Source organism: Trichomycterus rosablanca, chromosome 2 (genome assembly GCF_030014385.1).
Source record: "Trichomycterus rosablanca isolate fTriRos1 chromosome 2, fTriRos1.hap1, whole genome shotgun sequence".
Lineage (NCBI taxonomy): Eukaryota > Metazoa > Chordata > Actinopteri > Siluriformes > Trichomycteridae > Trichomycterus > Trichomycterus rosablanca.
The window spans coordinates 11,966,143-11,987,657 of NC_085989.1; the positions used below are offsets into that span (position 1 = coordinate 11,966,143).

Sequence of the window (21,515 nt, forward strand, 5' to 3'; positions counted from 1 at the left end):
TGCGGCGTATGGTCTGAGCACTGACAGGCTGACCTCCCACGTCTTCAACCTCTGCAGCAATGCTGGCAGCTCTCATGTGTCTATTTTTTAAAGCCAACCTCTGGATATGACGCCAAACACGTGGACTCAACTTCTTTGGTCGACCCTGGCGAAGCCTGTTCTGAGTGGAACCTGTCCTGGAAAACCGCTGTATGACCTTGGCCACCATGCTGTAGCTCAGTTTCAGGGTGTTAGCAATCTTCTTATAGCCCAGGCCATCTTTGTGGAGAGCAACAATTCTATTTCTCACATCCTCAGAGAGTTCTTTGCCATGAGGTGCCATGTTGAATATCCAGTGGCCAGTATGAGAGAATTGTACCCAAAACACCAAATTTAACAGCCCTGCTCCCCATTTACACCTGGGACCTTGAAACATGACACCAGGGAGGGACAACGACACATTTGGGCACAATTTGGACATGGTCACTGTGGGGTGTACTCACTTATGTTGCCAGCTATTTAGACATTAATGGCTGTGTGTTGAGTTATTTTCAGAAGACAGTAAATCTACACTGCTATACAAGCTGTACACTGACTACTCTAAGTTACATCCAAGTTTCATGTCTATAGTGTTGTCCCATGAAAAGATATAATGAAATATTTGCAGAAATGTGAGGGGTGTACTCACTTTTGTGATACACTGTATATATATATATATATATATATATATATAGAGAGAGAGAGAGAGAGAGAGAGAGAGAGAGAGAGAGAGAGAGAGAGAGAGAGAGAGAGAGAGAGAGAGAGAGAGAGAGAGAGAGAGAGAGAGAGAGATGGTCGGAGCCAACTTGTTCGTGACGTCATGTGTTTCGTGAATTCCGGTTCATTATCCAAAATTTGTTCGTATGTTAAGTTGAAAAAGATCGTTCATAACCCAAAATGTTCGTATGGTATACCGTTCGTAACTCAAGGCTCCACTTTAAATTGCTTTAGTTTTAGAAGTAAAAAATGCCACACCCCCCTGCACAGGTACGCCCCACAGGTTGAAAACCCCTGATGTACACTACAGCTCTAGGGAAGAAGCCGTTCCATTATCTGTTAGTTAAGTTCACTAGAGTTCCTATGCACCAATCTTGTCAAAACACAAAGGCTCAGTCAAGATGGGAAAAGGAACGAGCGTTATTGGTGTGGAAAACACACTTAAAGTGATCAAGAGGGGATATCCACATATTTGATCATATATTGTTATAAGGGTTTGATTAGTGGGTGGAAATGGATTAATGACTTCATTAATCGAATTCTTGTACATTCTTAAAAAAACTAGTCTTAAACATTTGTTTTTTTTGCTCCACAGGATCGAGGAAGAGTTGGGTGATCAGGCCAGATTCGCGGGCCATAACTTTAGAAACCCGAGCGCTCTGTGAGACATCCAACAGTTGCAAAAATCCACACAACTACCAATCGACGATATGCACCGACTCAAAAAGATATCACAGACTAACCAATAAATGAAAAAGTTGATGCACGGTTACGGCCCTACCATAGACTATTTGCACTGACGGACAGAAAATACTAGACAGATAGGACAGCTTATGCTAGACAGAGTAATATGCACTCAACTGGACTTAAGTAAAAATAACAGACATATTATACATGGTTGAGTCAAAACAGACATGATTGGAATAGATTATATTTAAAGCGATATGCAAAGTATGCGAAACAGACATATAGACAAAATTAGAGCAGAAAATAATTTGTAAAACCACCTATTAGTAATATGGTTGAAACTGAAGCTGACTGACTCAAGAATCGACTGACAGCAAAAACTGAACATTCTGTGCTGAGATAAAAATGAGAGACATTGTAAATGCATGTAGAAAATGAGAGTATAAAGTGAGAAAAGTTCAGAAGCAAAATACAAATGTAAGGACTCTCAAGCATGCTTATACACACACGCACACACATGCACACGCACACACATTTACTTTGTGTGGATGTCTTGCACCTTTTCACGTCCCTATTTCATCTTGAGCCTGTTACTTTTTCTTCCACCTATCTACATATCCTAAATCCTCTCCTTTCTTCTCATGTCCGTCGCCGCCTTCTGTCTGTGTGATCTAAAAAAGAAAGAAAGAAAAAAACACAAATTATACGCTTGCCATAAAACAATGTCACTAATTAAAGAGTAATTTACTTTCACCATGTGTTGTCTGTTGCTGATGTTTAATACATTTCCAGTGGATTCAGAAAGTATTTGACTATTTGACTTTTTGCACACTTTGTGTTATGGATCTAATTTTGGATATAGTTATTTTTACCCACACTCAATCACCTATATAAAATGTCTTAATAATTTAATTTTCTTTGGCAGTAATTGCAATTGCAAGTTTACACATCTATGTACACCAATCAGCCATAACATTAAAACCACCTACTTGTTTGCAGAGAAACAGATGGACTACAGTCAGTAATTATAGAACTACAAAGTGTTTCTATATAGTAAGTGAAGCTGATAAAATGGACAGTGAGTGTAGAAACAAGGAGGGGGTTTTAATGTTATGACTGATCAGTGTATATCTGAGTAGTTTAACACATTCTTTATATCAGATCCTCTTAAGCTCTGTTAGATTAGCTAGTGAGCATCTGTTAACTGCCGTCTATAGGTCTTTCCAGAGATGCTCGTAGAGGTTTTAGTTTTGGCATTGGTTGGGCCACTCAACGACATTCAGCAATTTACCCCAAAGCTTCTTCAGTGTTGTTGTTGTCTTGGCTGTATGCTTCAGGTCATTGTTGTGTTGAAAGGTGAACTGTGGTCCCAGTCTGATTTTGTGCGCTCACTGTATTTGATTGCATTTATCATTCAAATCTTACTAGTTTCCCTGTTACTGAGAAGCACCTCCATAGCATGATGCTGCCACCACTATGTTTAAATTGTAAATCGAATTTGAAATGATTAACCATATTTCAAAGGGTGCACTCTACACTGCAAGCCATGAAGTTCAAGAAACTGTCTGTAGATCTGTGCAATCAAATGATGACAATGCATAGATCAGGGCAAGAATATAAAACAATATCTAATGCTTTGATTGATTTTCAGGACTACAGTGGCCCTAATAATTTTGATAAAGCTTGGTACAACCTTAAACCTTCCTAGAGTTGTCTGTTCAGTCAGATTGGGCTCTCAGGCAAGAATGAAGGCCTTGTTCAGGGAAGAAATTCTTTCAGGGAGCCATTCCCCCACAGTTCTGTGCAAATATTGGATAACCTGAGGGATGGCAAACCATCAATGCAACACTTCATAAATCAGGTCTTTAAGGCAGAGTGGTAGACAAAAGCCACCACTGAGTAAGAGACATATGACAGCCCACTTGGAGTGTCATGTTAAGGCAACCTGGGTAAAAAGATTCTTTGGTCTGATGAGACTAAATAAAAAAGAAAGAATAGGCACAGCCCATTACCTGGCTAGTACCATACCTACAGTGAAACATGGTGGTGGTGCTATAGGTGCTTCTCAGCAGCAAACAGGGAGCCTAGTAAAACAAAAGGACAGCTGAATGCAGCCAAATATTGGAATATTCCTAAAGAAAATGTCAGATGGGGCAAAAGTTCATCCTTTAACATGACAATGACCTGAAGCACACATCAAAAACAACACTCAAGTGGCCTCAAGGCAAGTCTCTGAATGTCCTTGATAGCCTGAGCCAAGGCCTAGACTTAAAACCTTATTGAATATCTGTGGAGAGACCTAAATATAGCAGTTCACAGACAATTGCCATTCAATCTGATATGGGAAATCTATATGCCTAAATCTATTTGTGAAAAGCTTGTAGATGTAATGGATGCCAAAGGGGCCTCTACAAATATTGATTCAAGTTTCTGAATGCTTCTGTGAATAAGAGATTCTAAAATGTTTAATAATTTGTGATCAGCTGTAGATTGATGGGTAGAAAAGCAATTATATTTAATTAAAATGAATTCAATTAAACAAAAAAGTGTGCAAAAAGTCAAGGGGTCTGAATACTTACAGAATCTGCTAAAATATAAATGTATGTACCAGATTTAATGTATAAATATGATTGTGGGTCAGTCTGGGTTATCTGAAAAAGTGTGCACTTCCTGCTTTCACCAACATCCCGATGGGCCACTGCTGCATTCACGTCACCAGAGAATTACAGTAATTATGTGCTTCAGACTGGGGAAAACATGCTCAAGTATCACTTGTCAGCTGTAATTATCAGTAGAAGCTCAGGCGGGACACTGGAATGCATATATTAGTGAGAGGTCTGACATGTAATGACCATCTCTAAGTGCTTTTAATCAGCATGCCTCAAAGCAATGTGTGTCCAGATTTAACTTCAGACACACATGCAACTGTAGTCACTTTCTGGATAGAGAGATAAGCATCATCTGTATTGTTTCTAGCAGCATCATGTGTAAACACTATGTAATTTGTGACAAAAAGGACCAGATAGGGGAAAAGATATACACACTCAACTGTATTTTCTTAACAAAACCAAATTTAACACATCGAAAACTGGCATTTTAGCACACACACTCTGGTATAGTCTTGATAAAAATAACCATGGACTTCCAAGCAAAAGATCTCACATTGGTCTCTAAAATCCCAATCCATGCTTGTCAATGGTATCTTCAAATACCTGCAAGTCACTGATGCAGCCCAATACCATGGAACTTTTCAACACTGAACAATCAGTGGGTGCTTATTGTCAGCAAAGATGCTTATTGTTAGGCCTAACAACACATGAAGAACAAAACCAGTGGTTGATGGAACCTTACCAGGAGAGGTTCTATATAAATCCGATCCTTATTTGCTATTCGACTTCGATAGTCAACCACAGTTGGAGGTTAATGAATTGGATATACACTGATCAGGCATAACATTATGACCACCTTCCTAATATTGTGTTGGTCCCCCTTTTGCTGCCAAAACAGCCCTGACCCGTCGAGGCATGGACTCCACTAGACCCCTGAAGGTGTGCTGTGGTGTCTGGCACCAAAATGTCAGCAGCAGATCCTTTAACTCCTGTAAGTTGTGAGGTGGGGTCTCCATGGATCTGACTTGTTTGTCCAGCACATCCCACAGATGCTCGATTGGATTGAGATCTGGAGAATTTGGAGGCCAAGTCAACACCTCAAACTCATTGTTGTGCTCCTCAAACCATTCCTGAAGCATTTTTGCTTTGTGGCAGGGAGCATCATCCTGCTGAAAGAGGCCACAGACATCAGGGAATACCATTTCCATGAAAGGGTGTACATGGTCTGCAACAATGCTTAGGTAGGTGGTAGGTGTTAAGGTAACATCCACATGGATGGCAGGACTCAATGTTTCCCAGCAGAACACTGCCCAAAGCGTCACACTGCCTCTGCTGGCTTGCCTTCTTCCCATAGTGCATCTTGGTGCCATGTGTTCCCCAGGTAAGCGACGCACACGCACCCGGCCATCCACGTGATGTAAAAGAATTCAGGGGTCAGCATGGGCTCCCTGACTGCTCTGCGGCTATGCAACCTCATACGCAACAAACCGCGATGCATCATCAGGAACAAGATGGATTCCTGGTTGATCATCCATTGAACAAATTTTTATTCTACAGATCATTATCAATTAGTCTTGCTTATTGCTCACCCCTTCATGTTATTGTCATAGACTTCAGGAAAGCTGTTGATAGTGTGCACTAGGAATTACTTTGGAGGATACTGCCACTATACGGTATACCTACAAGATGTGTCAGTTTTTTTAAATACTATACCTTGATTCATGTTGTTGTGTGAAAATAGATTATGGTCTTACTGACACATTCGGCATATCAGGGGTTAGACAATGGTGTTTTTTTAATCACAGCTCCTGTTTTTAATAGTTATACATTTTATAATGTGGAAAAGCACAGCAAGTAAGCAAACTGGTATAAAATGGACTGACCAAATATTGAACTGGCAAGTCACACACAATTGGTCAAAACCCGATGGAGAAGGTATATCAGTTCACATACCTGGAAAGTTGTATCTCCAAAGAAGGTGACACAAAAGTTGACATTCTGAAGCTATATACATTAACTACAATACATGATACACAGAGCAAGATTCCAAACCATAACCTACCTAACCAACAAAGTAACTATCAAAATGATTACCAGTGTAACCATCAAAATAACCTTTGCTAAATAATCCACTGTACAGTCCTTAAATACCTTAAATAACTTGCAACTATAAACAAAACTACCCTAACCATGTGCTCCCGGGGACAGGGGTGTGGCACATACACATGAAACATGAGTTCCAAGAGCACAGAGAGGCTGGATTCGTGACATTAGTAAACATTGTCTATGTGTTCAACAATTTTGATCAATAGGGTCGCTCATTTTGATAAGCACATGCTTGTAATTTTGTCAACTCTTGTACAGCTACATGCCTGTGAAATATGGAAAGAGTCTGCCAGCATAGTACGTCAATTAGAAGTTTTTCACCGGGGCTGTCCCATATCCTTACACGTCACATGGAGAGACCACGTGCCCAATAAAGCACTGATAAATAGAGACAGCACTGAGAATCTCAGACATCATTACATGGCAAAGATGAATACAACAACAGCATCCAGCACATGTTGCAATACATTGTATACCTGTCAGTGGCAAAAGGGGCACAGAAAGACTCGACAGAATACCTTTAAGAGCTATTTGAAACACAGAGGAATTACAGTGTATCACAAAAGTGAGTACACCCCTCACATTTCTGCAAATATTTCATTATATCTTTTCATGGGACAACACTATAGACATGAAACTTGGATATAACTTAGAGTAGTCAGTGTGCAGCGTGAATAGCAGTGTAGATTTACTGTCTTCTGAAAATAACTCAACACACAGCCATTAATGTCTAAATAGCTGGCAACATAAGTGAGTACACCCCACAGTGAACATGTCCAAATTGTGCCCAAATGTGTCGTTGTCCCTCCCTGGTGTCATGTGTCAAGGTCCCAGGTGTAAATAGGGAGCAGGGCTGTTAAATTTGGTGTTTTGGGTACAATTCTCTCATACTGGCCACTGGATATTCAACATGGCACCTCATGGCAAAGAACTCTCTGAGGATGTGAGAAATAGAATTGTTGCTCTCCACAAAGATGGCCTGGGCTATAAGAAGATTGCTAACACCCTGAAACTGAGCTACAGCATGGTGGCCAAGGTCATACAGCGGTTTTCCAGGACAGGTTCCACTCGGAACAGGCTTCGCCAGGGTCGACCAAAGAAGTTGAGTCCACGTGTTCGGCGTCATATCCAGAGGTTGGCTTTAAAAAATAGACACATGAGTGCTGCCAGCATTGCTGCAGAGGTTGAAGACGTGGGAGGTCAGCCTGTCAGTGCTCAGACCATACGCCGCACACTGCATCAACTCGGTCTGCATGGTCGTCATCCCAGAAGGAAGCTGACGCACAAGAAAGCCCGCAAACAGTTTTCTGAAGACAAGCAGTCCAAGAACATGGATTACTGGAATGCCCTGTGGTCTGACGAGACCAAGATAAACTTGTTTGGCTCAGATAGTGTCCAGCATGTGTGGCGGCGCCCTGGTGAGAAGTACCAAGACAACTGTATCTTGCCTACAGTCAAGCATGGTGGTGGTAGCATCATGGTCTTGGGCTGCATGAGTGTTGCTGGCACTGGGGAGCTGCAGTTCATTGAGGGAAACATGAATTCCAACATGTACTGTGACATTCTGAAACAGAGCATGATCCCCTCCCTTCGAAAACTGGGCCTCATGGCAGTTTTCCAACAGGATAACGACCCCAAACACAACCTCCAAGATGACAACTGCCTTGCTGAGGAAGCTGAAGGTAAAGGTGATGGACTAAACCCAATTGAGCACCTGTGGCGCATCCTCAAGTGGAAGGTGGAGGAGTTCAAGGTGTCTAACATCCACCAGCTCCGTGATGTCATCAGGAAGGAGTGGAAGAGGATTCCAGTAGCAACCTGTGCAGCTCTGGTGAATTCCATGCCCAGGAGGGTTAAGGCAGTGCTGGATAATAATGGTGGTCACACAAAATATTGACACTTTGGGCACAATTTGGACATGTTCACTGTGGGGTGTACTCACTTATGTTGCCAGCCATTTAGACATTAATGGCTGTGTGTTGAGTTATTTTCAGAAGACAGTAAATCTACACTGCTATACAAGTTGTACACTGACTACTCTAAGTTATATCCAAGTTTTATTTCTATAGTGTTGTCCCATGAAAAGATATAATAAAATATTTGCAGAAATGTGAGGGGTGTACTCACTTTTGTGATACACTGTATGTGGAGTGAGGTGAGGTTAGTGGTCTTGAACAGTAACAGATAAAGACAGCTTGCTGACTGATGCTCCAGGAGGAATAGGAATCAACCTCTTTATTCTGGTCAGGTTCACTAGGAAAAACTGAACACTGGGCACAAGGCATATATTACCCTGGACAGGGCACCAATATATTGCAATATATTGGTAGCTCAGCAGTTTAAAGTACTGGATTAGTAATCAGAAGGTTTCCAGTTTAAGTCACTAAGGATAAAAAAAAGCATCTGCTTAATGCCCATAAATGTAAATGTTCAATTATGTCTGTGTAGACACCAAAAATGTCACTTTCTGTACTGCAACAATGATTAACATGCCTCTGTCAGACGAGGGGTTACAACAGCAGAAATATATATATATATAGATTCTTCATAACTCATATTGTTGTGCCTTTGTTATATATGACAACTGTATTTCCAATACACTCCAACCATCTTGTTATGTACTAGCCAGTACTTCTCTTTACAATCTTAGTTTGGGAAGCATGGCACCAGACCCTCATTCATTTAACCATGTGAGCAGTTAAAAAACTTGTGTTCAAGTTTAACATGATGAGCTGTGGGGCACAATCATGATAGCCCAAATGCTGAGATCAGCTAGTAAAAATACACAGCTCTTTGTCATCGTCAAGACGTTTAGTTGTAACAAAGAACTCATGACAGAGTATGAGGGTGGACACATGCAAAAATGTTACATAGAGTTTAATCAGAATGACACTAGACAAGTTTGAGTTTTACTGAGTTTTACAAGACAAAACACACAGACACATGAACTATGCTAAGCACTATGCTAATTGCTAATCTAAACACACATAAAACTCGATCCTAAACTACTAAGCTACACCCAGCAAGCTAACACAATGCTAATGCTCATAATAAACTAGATGCTAATGCAAAACATATACTAGACTATAGCACAAAAGACATGATTCTCTAAAAAAGATATGAGCTAGGACACTAGACAGGATTCACTAATCAAGATTCTAAAGCTATATACATGAACTACAATACATGATTCACAGAGCAAGATTCCAAATCATAACCAAACAACCTAACCAACAAACTCACCAACAGAATAACCATCAAAATAACCTTCACTGAATGATCCCCAGCATAGTCCTTAAATACCTTGAGCATTAAACCTGTAATGAGGTTCAACTCTGGATCATTAGCTCTACAGTCCAATCATAACGAAGGGGAGTTGACTTGCAACTATAAACAAAACTACCCCAACCATGTGCTCCCGGAGACAGGGGTGTCGCACATACACATGAGTTTCGGGAGCACAGAGAGGCTGGACATTAGTAAACATTGTTTATGGTATTGATGTTGCTACGCAGCTAGCCATAGTCCTAACAGTTCTGTTAGCCACTACTTATCTAATAAAGGTAATCTAAGTCCCTTTACTTGAGCTATCAGTGATGGATAGCTCATGGATTGGTGGACTTATTATATACTTTTTGGGTGGCATGGTGGCTAAGAAGGTAGCTCGGTCACTTCACAGCAAGAAGAACCTGGGTTCAATCCCCAGGTGGGGCGGTCCGGGTCCTTTCTGTGTGGAGTTTGCATGTTCTCCCCATGTCTGCGTGGGTTTCCTCCGGGAGCTCCGATTTCCTCCCACAGTCCAAAGACATGCAAATGAGGTGAATTGGAGATACAGAATTGTCCATGACTGTGTTTGACCTTAAACTTGTGAACTGATGAATCTTGTGTAATGAGTAATTACCGTTTCTGTCATGAATGTAACCAACAAATAAAACATGACATTAAAATCCTAATAAATTATATACTTTTTATATACTACAAAACTCTACAAATGACTTCTGCCAAATACCTTTTTATTAACATAGATTAAAAAAATGGTTATATTATTGTTAAACAAATTAGCCTCTTTATTTTTCAGCTTTTAATGAGCGACTACATCATTATTCTTGCTAATGGCTTAATGGCTTTAAAACCATTATCAGAACATATTCAACCATTAATGTCAAGCAAAATGTTTATTTTCTTAATTATTACAACTTCAGTGTAATATCATGCACACTGTGTACATTTTGAAGATCATACTAATACGTCCTTACATACAAGGACTTATTTGCCCTTGGATTCAGAATGCTAGGATAAAATAAGTCTTAGCACGGCATAAGTCTTGGTATGAGTCTTAGCAGTCACTGGGTCTGTCTGAAAACCTAGTGAGCTGCCTTGCTGCCCACTGCTGACCTTAGCAGCTGCCTAAGTAGAGAGGATTCTAAACGCACTACCCAGACAGTGATTACATCATCGACTGTCCCTACAGTTTTAGCTTACTAAGCTAGCCTCAGGCCATTTAAACCAATAGGCTGAGGCAACACACATGCTAGCATACCAGATGACATATCCCTCCATGTACAGAAAACTGTTAAATTGTCCCTGATAAGCCCAAATTTGCAAATAAAATACACTTGTACACCTTTATACAAATGAAAAATCAATAAGAGTTTATTTACATTTGAAAAGAACTCAGTCTATTGCTCCACATCCTTCCACTATTTTTTCCTATTTATTTATTTATGCATTTTCTCCCTTTTTCTCCTGATTTAGCGTAGTCAGTTTGTCTTTCGCTGCTGTGGATCCCTGATTGCGTTCGAGGAGGGTATATTGCTGCTCACGTGCTCTCTGACGCATGCGCAGTCCTAGCGGACCCCTTCTTTACACCTGTGCTTCTGCACAGATGCCTCTATCTGCTAACCAGTGTCCTTGCACAGGGTTTGAAAACCCCACCCACTTAGTCTGGTCATTTCCCCACCCAGACACGGTGGTTAATTTGTGTCTGTTGCAGGCACTGCCAATTGTGCCCGCTAGATGGTGCCCAGACAACCAGTAGCAGAGCTAAGATTGGAACCGTGGTGTTCAAAATCTTGGCGCTGGTGTGCTAGAGGAATATCCCGCTGTTGCCCACCATTTAAAAGTTGTGCTGCACTTAGCGCTGGGATTGCCTTCACCGCTGAAAAAGCATTCAATGCTCCCTCATTATTAAGTCAGAATATAACTCAGAATAAGGCACCTCAAAAGGCAGCATTTTAAAGTATACAAGAATTTAGACAGACTTCTTCTTGGGAGTTCAAATAGAATGACGTAAAATCCTGTCTATGTAGAGGGCTCAGACCCACTGCAATGTTTTGTTTTTTAGTGGTAAAGCAGGAGCTTTGATTGCTGATGAATCTTATGGTCCTATCTTGTCCTACAGCTATGAACTGTAGGTAATGAACCAAAAATAAGATCATAGGCACCCAGGTGGCGCAGTGGGATATTTCGCTGACGCACCAGCACCAAGTTTCTGAACTCCCGGGTTTGAGGCTTGGTGTTGCCACCAGTCGGCTGGGTGCCATCTGGCGGGCATAATTGGCAGTGCCTGCAGCAGATACAAATTGGCCACCGTATCTGCAGGGTGGGGGCCGGACTATATGTGGGTGGGTGGTTCTTCATACGCTGTGTAAGGACCCTGATTGGCAGAAGAGACGCCCGTGCAGGAAGCACAGACGAGAAGAGGAGGGCTGTACACGTGTAAAGAAGGCGTGGGCAGTGGCGTGCTCTCCTTGGATGCAAATCTGGAGTCTCTCAGCAGTGAAAGACAAATTGGATGCGCTAAATTGGGAGGAAAATGCATTAAAAAAATAATTAAAAAAATATATATAAGATCATGGGTATAAGTGGCAGTCCTTACTCTCCATGATAGGATAAGAAGCTCGTACATACAGTACATGAGAACCTCAGAGTAGAGCAGCTGCTTTTACCGATTGAAAGCCAGAAGAATAATATGTTCTTCAATGGAGCTGTTTCAGGTCCTTCAGGACAGAGACCACCAGGCAAATCTAGGACTCATTAGAGGTATTATTCCTTATTTATTTATTTATTAGGATTTTAACGTCATGTTTTACACACTTTGGTTACATTCATGACAGGACAGATAATTACTGGTTACACAAGATTCATCAGTTCAGTTTTTAATGTCAAACACAGTCATGGACAATTTCATATCTCCAATTCACCTCAGTTGCATGACTTTGAACTGTGGGAGGAAACCGGAGCTCCCGGAGAAAACCCACAGAGACACAGGGAGAACATGCAAACTCCAGACAGAAAGGACCCGGACCACCCCACCTGGGAATCAAACCCAGGATCTTCTTGCTGTGAGGTGACAGTTCTACCTACCGAGCTACCGTTTCATGACTGCCTGGGGGTTCCCAGAAGAAGCTTAAATCTGTAGCCAGTGATAGAAAAGTCTGGACTTTTTAGTCTGCGGCCACCACGACCCTCAACAGGTGGATTAAAGGTAAAATAAAATATTTTGTATTCATGAAAATGATGTGGGTTAAACAGCATCTCCAGTTTACCTGGTATTGTTTTGAACTACAAATAATAATTATTACATTAACATTTTAAGCATTTAGCAGACACCTTTATCCAAAGCGACTTACAGTACAATTACAATATACAATCTGAGCAACTAAGGGTTAAGGGCCTTGCTCAAGGGCCCAACAGCAGCAACCTGGCAGTGGTGGGGCTTGAACCAGAGACCTTCTGATTACTAGTCCAGTACCCAGACCACTAGGCTACGGCTTTATTAATTTTTCTTATTAATAAGATTTAAGGGCAAAAATGTTTACACAATACACATCATTTTTAATGCAGAATTCTAGTTTATTAGAAAGTTTTGCGAGTATCAGTAGATTTTATGGTAAAGGTAAAAATACTACACAGTTATGTAGGTTTAACACTAAAACAATGTAACTATTTTACAGAAACATTTTATAATACAAACATGAGTTTAAAGTTCATGACGGAGTTTAAAGTTCACTGGTGCTAGAGTAATGAGGAAAACTGACTGCACCCATTCTAGAGCCAGCATCTTCAACAAGTTAACATGATGATGAATATAGTTAAAGAACATACTGTAGTTGGATGTGCATTGTGGGTATCTGTACATTAACTCTGCAAATAACTAAAATATACACATAAATATGCATAAAGTTTGAATATACATTGATCAACCATAACATTAAAACCACCTCCTTGTTTCTACACTTACTGTCCATTTTATCAGCTCCACTTACCATATAGAAGCACTTTGTAGTTCTACAATTACTGACTGTAGTCCATCTGTTTCTCTGCATGCTTTGTTAGCCCCCTTTCATGCTGTTCTTCAATGGTCAGGACAGAGCAGGTATTATTTAGGTGGTGGATCATTCTCAGCACTGCAGTGACACTGACATGGTGGTGGTGTGTTAGTGTGTGTTGTGCTGGTATGAATGGATCAGACACAGAAATGTTAATGGAGTTTTTAAACACCTCACTGTCACTGCTGGACTGAGAATAGTCCACCAACCAAAAATATCCAGCCAACAGCACCCCATGGGCAGCATCCTGCGACCACTAATGAAGGTCTAGAAGATGACCAACTCAAACAGCAGCAATAGATGAGCGATCGTCTCTGACTTTACATCTACAAGGTGGACCAACTAGGTAGGAGTGTCTAATAGAGTGAACAGTGAGTGGACTCAGTATTTAAAAACTCCAGCAGCGCTGCTGTGTCTGATCCACTCATACCAGCACAACACACACTAACACACCACCACCATGTCAGTGTCACTGCAGTACTGAGAATGATCCACCACCTAAATAATACCTGCTCTGTGGTGGTCCTGGGAGAGTCCTGACCATTGAAGAACAGGGTGAAAAGGGGCTAACAAAGCATGCAGAGAACAGATGGACTACAGTCAGTAATTGTAGAACTACAAAGTGCTTCTATATGGTAAGTGGAGCTGATAAAAATGGACAGTGAGTGTAGAAACATGGAGGTGTTATGGCTGATCGGTGTATATCTTGTATTTTAAAAATTCTATGTGTTATTTCATCCCGAAGTAGAATAACTTATCTTAAGCATTTAGCATTTATTATTTCAAATATAACTATTATATATGTGTGTATTATGATGTCATCATGTGCTGCACTTTGTTATATTTGAGAGAACATTACCCTTTATCCCCTCTTTCTCTTTTATTCTGTTTCTTCACTTTTATATCATTGTGGCTGGACCGGCTCAGTTCCAAATCTTCAGGAAGCTGTCCCATGAGCCAGTGCACACACACATGCCATCTGGTGGTACTCCGGTGCAGCTCACCCTGTTGTCATGCCCCGCCAGCACTCCTAAAAATGAGCAAAGGAATAAACAGATCAGGTTTTATTTTAGTATTATAACTTGTGCTTTTTAACCATACAATCCAAGTCTCCAGAATCACTTGCTCTATCCAGCTGCAGACTCACCGACTTTCACGCCTTTCAGTGTGTCCCAGATGTTGCAGTTGAAGTCGTCATAGCCGGCAAAGATAAGGCGACCAGACATGGACAGGGCCAGCGATGTCACACCACTGTTTGCCTGTTCATCCAGGTAGCAAAACACCTCCTGGTCAGAGCGTATGTCGAACATCTTGCAGGAGCAGTCGTCTGATCCAGTCACGAATGCATTACCATTGTGGAAAAACTGAATAAAAAATGTTGGTGATATAAACACATTATATTTTTTATTTTATTATTATGTTTTGATTTCTTTCATCAGCAGTACTCTCACCTAGAGACTGATTTATATGGTTTAGGAACATTATTCATACTAGTCTACAGTACATACACCAATCAGCCGTAACATTAAAACCACCTCCTTGTTTCTACACTGTCCATTTTATGAGCTCCACTTACCATATAGGAGCACTTCGTAGTTCCACAATTACTGACTGTAGTCCATCTGTTTCTCTGCATGCTTTGTTAGTCCCCTTTTATGCTGTTCTTCAATGGTCAGGACCCCCACAGGACCACCACAGAGCAGGTACTATTTAGGTGGTGGGTCATTCTCAGCACTGCAGTGACACTGACATGGTGGTGGTGTCTTAGTGTGTGTTGTGCTGGTATGAGTGGATAAGACACAGCAATGCTGATGGAGTTTTTAAAACACCTCACTGTCACTGCTGGACTGAGAATAGTCCACCAACCAAAAATATCCAGCCAACAGCACCCTGTGGGCAGCATCCTGTGACCACTGATGAAGGTCTAGAAGATGACCAACTCAAACAGCAGCAATAGATGAGCAATCGTCTCTGACTTTACATCTACAAGGTGGACCAACTAGGTAGGAGTGTCTAATAGAGTGGACAGTGAGTGGACACAGTATTTAAAAACTCCAGCAGCACTGCTGTCTCTGATCCACTCAGTGGTGGTCCTGTGGGGGTCCTGACCATTGAAAAACAGGGTGAAAGCAGAAAAAGAAACAGATGGACTACAGTTAGTAATTTTAGAACTACAAAGTGCTTCTATATGGTAAGTGGAGCTGATAAAAGGTATTCTTTATGACAATTTAAGTGTGATTGATGAATAAGCGCTTGAAAGAAAATTAAAGAGATCATCAAACTGGAAAAAGATACAAAAACATTTCTAAATCAACAATAGTATCGCCTACAAACAGAGAAATCTAGAACTGGGGTTATCTTCCTAGCCGTGAATGTTATGAGGTGAAAAAACTATATAGTGATGTGATTCCAAACAGTGATGTTGATGTCAACAGGTACAAAATGAATCAGGAAGAATTTCAGTGCGTAAAGGCCAAGGGTGCAAGCTTAAGCTGAACGCCAGTGATCTTCGATCCCTCAGACAACACTGCATCAAGAACCGCCGCTCAACAATAGCTGATATAACCACATGGGTGAGGGATTACTTTGGCAAACCTTTGTCCAGCACTACAATACAGAGTTACATGCACAAATGCCACTTAAAACTTTACTGTGCAAAAAAAGGAGCCTTATGTTAACCATGTCTAGAAGCGGCATCGACTTCTCTGGGCTCTAGCCATCTAGGATGGACCATCACACAGTGAAAATGTGTATTATGGTCAGATGAATCAGTATTCCAGGTCTTGGAAAATGGACGCCGTGTGCCCTGGACCAAAGATGAAAAGGACCATCCAGACAGTTATTAGCAACAGAGCAAGTCCAAAAGTCAGGGTCTGTCATGGTATGGGGCTGTGTCAGTGCCCTTGGCAAAGGTCATTTACACTTCTGTGATGGCAGCAGGAACAAATGTTTATTAATAAATGAAATGAAGTTGAGCAGATAAAACATGAAATATTTCAGGTTCATTCTGTCTGCAATAAAATAAGTCAAAGTAAATGTAGGAAACTTTTTTTAATTATCTGCATTTTCCATGCTGTCCCAACTTTTTCTGATTTGGGGTTGTATTTAATACAAGGATTTACATTTTGCATTAACAAGGAATGACTATCAATATGCTTTATAAAAAAAAACCCCATAAATTTAGGTGGAACGTGTTTAATGCAGACCAGATAAAAATAAATACAAACATAATTTTCAGAAAAGATGGGACATTAAGTAAAACGCTCTTTTTACTGAATGTAAGCTGTTATAGCTGTAAGCAGGTGGCTATGAGCTGGTGGGGGCACCTTCATATTAATGCCAATGGTTTTTGGATGAAATGTCCAGCTCATGGTCAGGTGTCCACATAGCTTTGGTCATATGGGTTTGATCTGATTATTATTTAGTCCTGTACTGTTTTGAATATTACCAATAACATTTTGGAATCATTCTTCCCCTCTAGATCTGTAAAGAATACATTTGATTCATGTCTTTTAAACCAGGACTTACTGAAATGGCATTGACGTCACTGGTGTGGCCCTGGAAGGTCTGCTTGCATTTGCCATCCCTGATGTCCCACAGCTTGGCCAGGGAGTCGCAGGCCCCAGAGATAAATGTGTTCATGTCAGAGGACAAAGCCAGACACATGCAGTCACCCACATGGTTCAGAAAGACAGTCTTTTGCTTGCCAGATTCTATGTCCCACAGAGCACTGAGAATAGAAAATGCTTTAGTAAGACATATACACAAAATTAAAATCAAGATAACCAAGTAAAAAAGACTTTTTTAACCTATGGTTACCTATGCTTTGGATGTAGTTAATCTATATACTATACTATGCTCTATATATATATATGTATACTGGTGCTGGTCATAAAATTAGAATATCATGAAAAAGTTGATTTATTTCAGTAATTCCATTCAAAAAGTGAAACTTGTATATTATATTCATTCATTATACACAGACTGATATATTTCAAATGTTTATTTCTTTTAATGTTGATGATTATAACTGACAACTAATGAAAACCCCAAATTCAGTATCTCAGAAAATTAGAATTTTACTTAAGACCAATACAAAAAAAGGATTTTTAGAAATGTTGGCCAACTGAAAAGTATGAACATGAAAAGTATGAGCATGTACAGCACTCAATACTTAGTTGGGGCTCCTTTTGCCTGGATTACTGCAGCAATGTGGCATGGCATGGAGTCCATCAGTCTGTGGCACTGCTCAGGTGTTATGAGAGCCCAGGTTGCTCTGATAGTGGCCTTCAGCTCTTCTGAATTGTTGGGTCTGGCGTATCGCATCTTCCTCTTCACAATACCCCACTTTACACTGGACCTCAAGCAACGTGGATTCTGTGCCTCTCCTCTCTTCCTCCAGACTCTGGGACCTTGATTTCCAAAGGTAATGCAAAATTTACTTTCATCAGAGAACATAACTTTGGACCACTCAGCAGTCCTTTTTGTCTTTAGCCCAGGCAAGACGCTTCTGACGCTGTCTCTTGTTCAAGAGTGGCTTGACACAAGGAATGCGACAGCTGAAACCCATGTCTTGCATACGTCTGTGCGTGGTGGTTCTTGAAGCACTGACTCCAGCTGCAGTCCACTCTTTGTGAATCTCCCCCACATTTTTGAATGGGTTTTGTTTCACAATCCTCTCCAGGGTGCGGTTATCCCTATTGCTTGTACACTTTTTTTCTACCACATCTTTTCTTTCCCTTCACCTCTCTATTAATGTGCTCGGACACAGAGCTCTGTGAACAGCCAGCCTCTTTAGCAATGACCTTTTGTGTCTTGCCCTCCTTGTGCAAGGTGTCAATGGTCGTCTTTTGGACAACTGTCAAGTCAGCAGTCTTCCCCATGATTGTGTAGCCTACAGAACTAGACTGAGAGACCATTTAAAGGCCTTTGCAGGTGTTTTGAGTTAATTAGCTGATTAGAGTGTGGCACCAGGTGTCTTCAATATTGTACCTTGTCACAATATTCTAATTTTCTGAGATACTGAATTTGGGGTTTTCATTAGTTGTCAGTTATAATCATCAACATTAAAAGAAATAAACATTTGAAATATATCAGTCTGTGTGTAATGAATGAATATAATATACAAGTTTCATTACTGAATTACTGGAATTACTGAAATAAATCAACTTTTTCATGATATTCTAATTTTATGACCAGCACCAGTATATACTGTATATATGGGCACGTTTTGGCATCCAGTGATTACTTTAAGATGTACAGAAAAGATCATAAGGAACATAGTATATATATATATATATATATATGGGCACGTCTTGGCATCCAGTGATTTATTTAAAAGGTATATATAATTTTTTAATAATAAAAATAATATTTATTTATTTAATTTATTTATTTTCTTCCCTTTTTCTCCCAATTTAGCCCACAGTCCTAGCGGACCCCTTCTTTTCGCCCATGCTTTCTGCACAGGCCCTGCTGTTATCTGCTAACCAGGGTCCTTACACAGCGTTTGCAGACCCCACCACATAGTCCGGTCATCCCACCCACATAGTCCGGTCATCCCACCCAGCAGACACGGTGGCCAATTTGTGTCTGCTGCAGGCACTGGCAAATGTGCCCGCTAGATGTCACCCAGCCGACTGGTGGCATATTCCGCTGCGCCACCTGGGTAAAATATGGTTTTATTTATTTATTTATTCACTGTCACAAATAACACAAAATAATTGACCTTTATGTTTAAAGCATGTAATTTTTGGATTTGGAAATCAGCCCTACATGATGGACCATGTATAAGGTGAGGTATGTATAACTTGCTTAAGTGGTCAAATTATTACTAAAAAATATTGTATTGATAAATGCAAGGTTATATTAGGTATTATGGGCTGTACCAGTTTGGTAATGGCACAGCTTAGGACTCTTTTCACCAAAAGGAATCTTAAAAATAGTAATGTTTATAGTTAGATGCTTATTGTAAGACTATTAGAAGATCTTTACCTCTATTTTCTCCCAATTTAGCATAGCATTTACATTTTTGGTATTTAGGAGACGCTTTTATCCAAAGCGACTTACAGCTGTGACAGTATACAAGCAATCTAAGCATTTGAGGGTTATGGGCCTTGCTCATGGTCCCACTAGTTGCAACCTGGCAGTGGTGGGGCTTGAACTGGCAACCTTTTGATTACTAGTCCAGTACCTTAACCACTAGGCTACAACTGCTCATTAGCTGCCCATAGCCAGTTAGTCTTCCGCTGCTGGGAGACCCTGATCACATCTGATGAGAATATAACTGCCTGTGTATAGTCCCCTGACTCCCTCTTCTTCGGTGGATTCACACGTGAGGCCAGTCTCATGGACAGACCCATGGACAGTCACGCAGTTCAAAATCCCTGCTCTGGTGTGCTAGCAGAATATCCCGCTCTTTAAATGACATGGTTAATACAGTAATATTGTTTACCAAGTGGTATCACCAGATGAAGTGAGGATATCATTGTCACTAAGAAAGCGGGCACAAGACAGGTAACCTGTTCCAAACAGAAAAAGTTAATATTATGTAAAAATAATATTAATAAGGTTGTGCAACCAACAATAATAAACTGACTACTGTTAATGTTGTTTTTTTGACTCATTCCATATACACTATGTGGCCAAAGTATGTTGACACAGGTGTTTAAAACCCTATAAAGACAAATCCTAGTTTTAGGCTATGTGGCAGGTGTTTGGATAAGGCCCTGTCCTGTTCCAGCATGACTCTGCCACTGTGCACAAAGCAGGGTCTATAAAGAACTGGTTTGATGAGATGCCTGCATAGAGCCTTGACCTCAACCCTTTCTTCTCCGATTTTTCCCCCTAATTTTTCCCCCTAATCTAGTCGTATCCAATTACCCTGATTGCGTTACGCTTCACCTCTACCGATACAACCCTCCACTGCCGACTGAGGAGCTTCACAACGGACACACGCCCCCTCCGACACGTGCGCAGCACCTACTGAATCTTTTCACCTTCACCTAGTTCATATGCGGAACAGCCTTGTGCACAAAGAACCAAACCCTGATCAGCATTATTCCCCAACTCTGCACAGGCACCATCAATCAGTCAGCAGAGGTCATAATTGCACCAGTTATGAGGAACCCTGGTCCAGCTCATCCCACCCTTTACAACAGCTAATCGTTGTTCATGTAGGTGCCCAGTTCAAACGATGTATTTGTAATCCCAGCTCTGGTGTGCTAGCGTATTTTTTACCACTGCACCACCTGAGCGGCGGAAGCCAGGCTTTCTTATCCAACAGTGCCTTATGTATGCTTTTTTGACTGAATGGGCACACATTCCGAAATTCTTCCCATAAAAGTGGAGCCTGTTATAGCTACAAATGGGGTTCATGCAAATAGATTTGAAATGAACCAGGTGTCCACATACATTTAGCCATATAGTGTATGTCTTCATCTGAACAGGCTGTTGGAGACTAGTCTGCCAAGGAAAATAATAAACAGTTGTATTTTCCAGCATGCCTGAATGCGCATCCAGTTCTTTCACAATCTTGACGATGGGAGTCTTCAAGTTGTAGACAGTACACATGTTGTCAAGACCACCACTGGCCACAAGGTTACCAGAGGGGGCATATCCACAGGTCATGACCCATGATGACTTCAGGGGAACTGCATTGATCTGAGTAAAAAGAAAATATGTGTTAGTCTCATTTTTAGGAAAAAGTGGAAATTTTACCATCTGTGGTCAAATTAAGGTTCGAGCAAAGACAGTGGTTCTGAATCTGTGATACAAGGACCACTGGTTTCACTAGGTTGACCTTGGACTATATACTTCATATAGAACAGCAGGAGGTGCAAATTATGGTATCATGCCCACCTGCCATGCCTTAATGGGCCAGGAGGGGCATGGAGGCACAGATGACTTACTAGAGGTTCCTTTGATTGGTGGTCCATCAACAAATGCTTATTTGCTGCAGCCAAACAAGATCCTTAAATACCAGCCATGTCGGTCTGCTTTCATTAACTGCTTTAATTTTTTAGGCCAAGACATCAGGTTTGTATCT

The 21,515-nt window shown here is 40.9% G+C and overlaps 2 protein-coding genes across 3 annotated transcripts in view; one reads left to right on the plus strand and one right to left on the minus strand.

The window, feature by feature from the left end:
* The window catches only part of eno2 (enolase 2), a 39,595-nt gene extending 37,420 nt beyond the window's left edge, over positions 1-2,175 (plus strand). For both annotated transcript variants that reach the window (XM_062990092.1, XM_062990100.1), the window contains exon 12: positions 1,331-2,175. In XM_062990092.1, coding sequence (XP_062846162.1) covers positions 1,331-1,400 — 70 coding nt within the window. In that variant the 3' untranslated portion in view covers positions 1,401-2,175. The remainder of the gene's footprint in view (positions 1-1,330) is intronic.
* A 12,106-nt stretch (positions 2,176-14,281) lies between these two features.
* gnb3b (guanine nucleotide binding protein (G protein), beta polypeptide 3b) overlaps positions 14,282-21,515 on the minus strand; it is a 30,381-nt gene continuing 23,147 nt past the window's right edge. Inside the window, exons 5-9 of the mRNA XM_062990106.1 lie at positions 20,974-21,130; positions 19,923-19,989; positions 16,997-17,198; positions 14,616-14,832; positions 14,282-14,498 (exon numbers count right to left, since the gene is read on the minus strand). Of these exons, the coding sequence (XP_062846176.1) occupies positions 14,392-14,498; positions 14,616-14,832; positions 16,997-17,198; positions 19,923-19,989; positions 20,974-21,130 (750 nt within the window). The 3' untranslated portion in view covers positions 14,282-14,391. The remainder of the gene's footprint in view (positions 14,499-14,615; positions 14,833-16,996; positions 17,199-19,922; positions 19,990-20,973; positions 21,131-21,515) is intronic.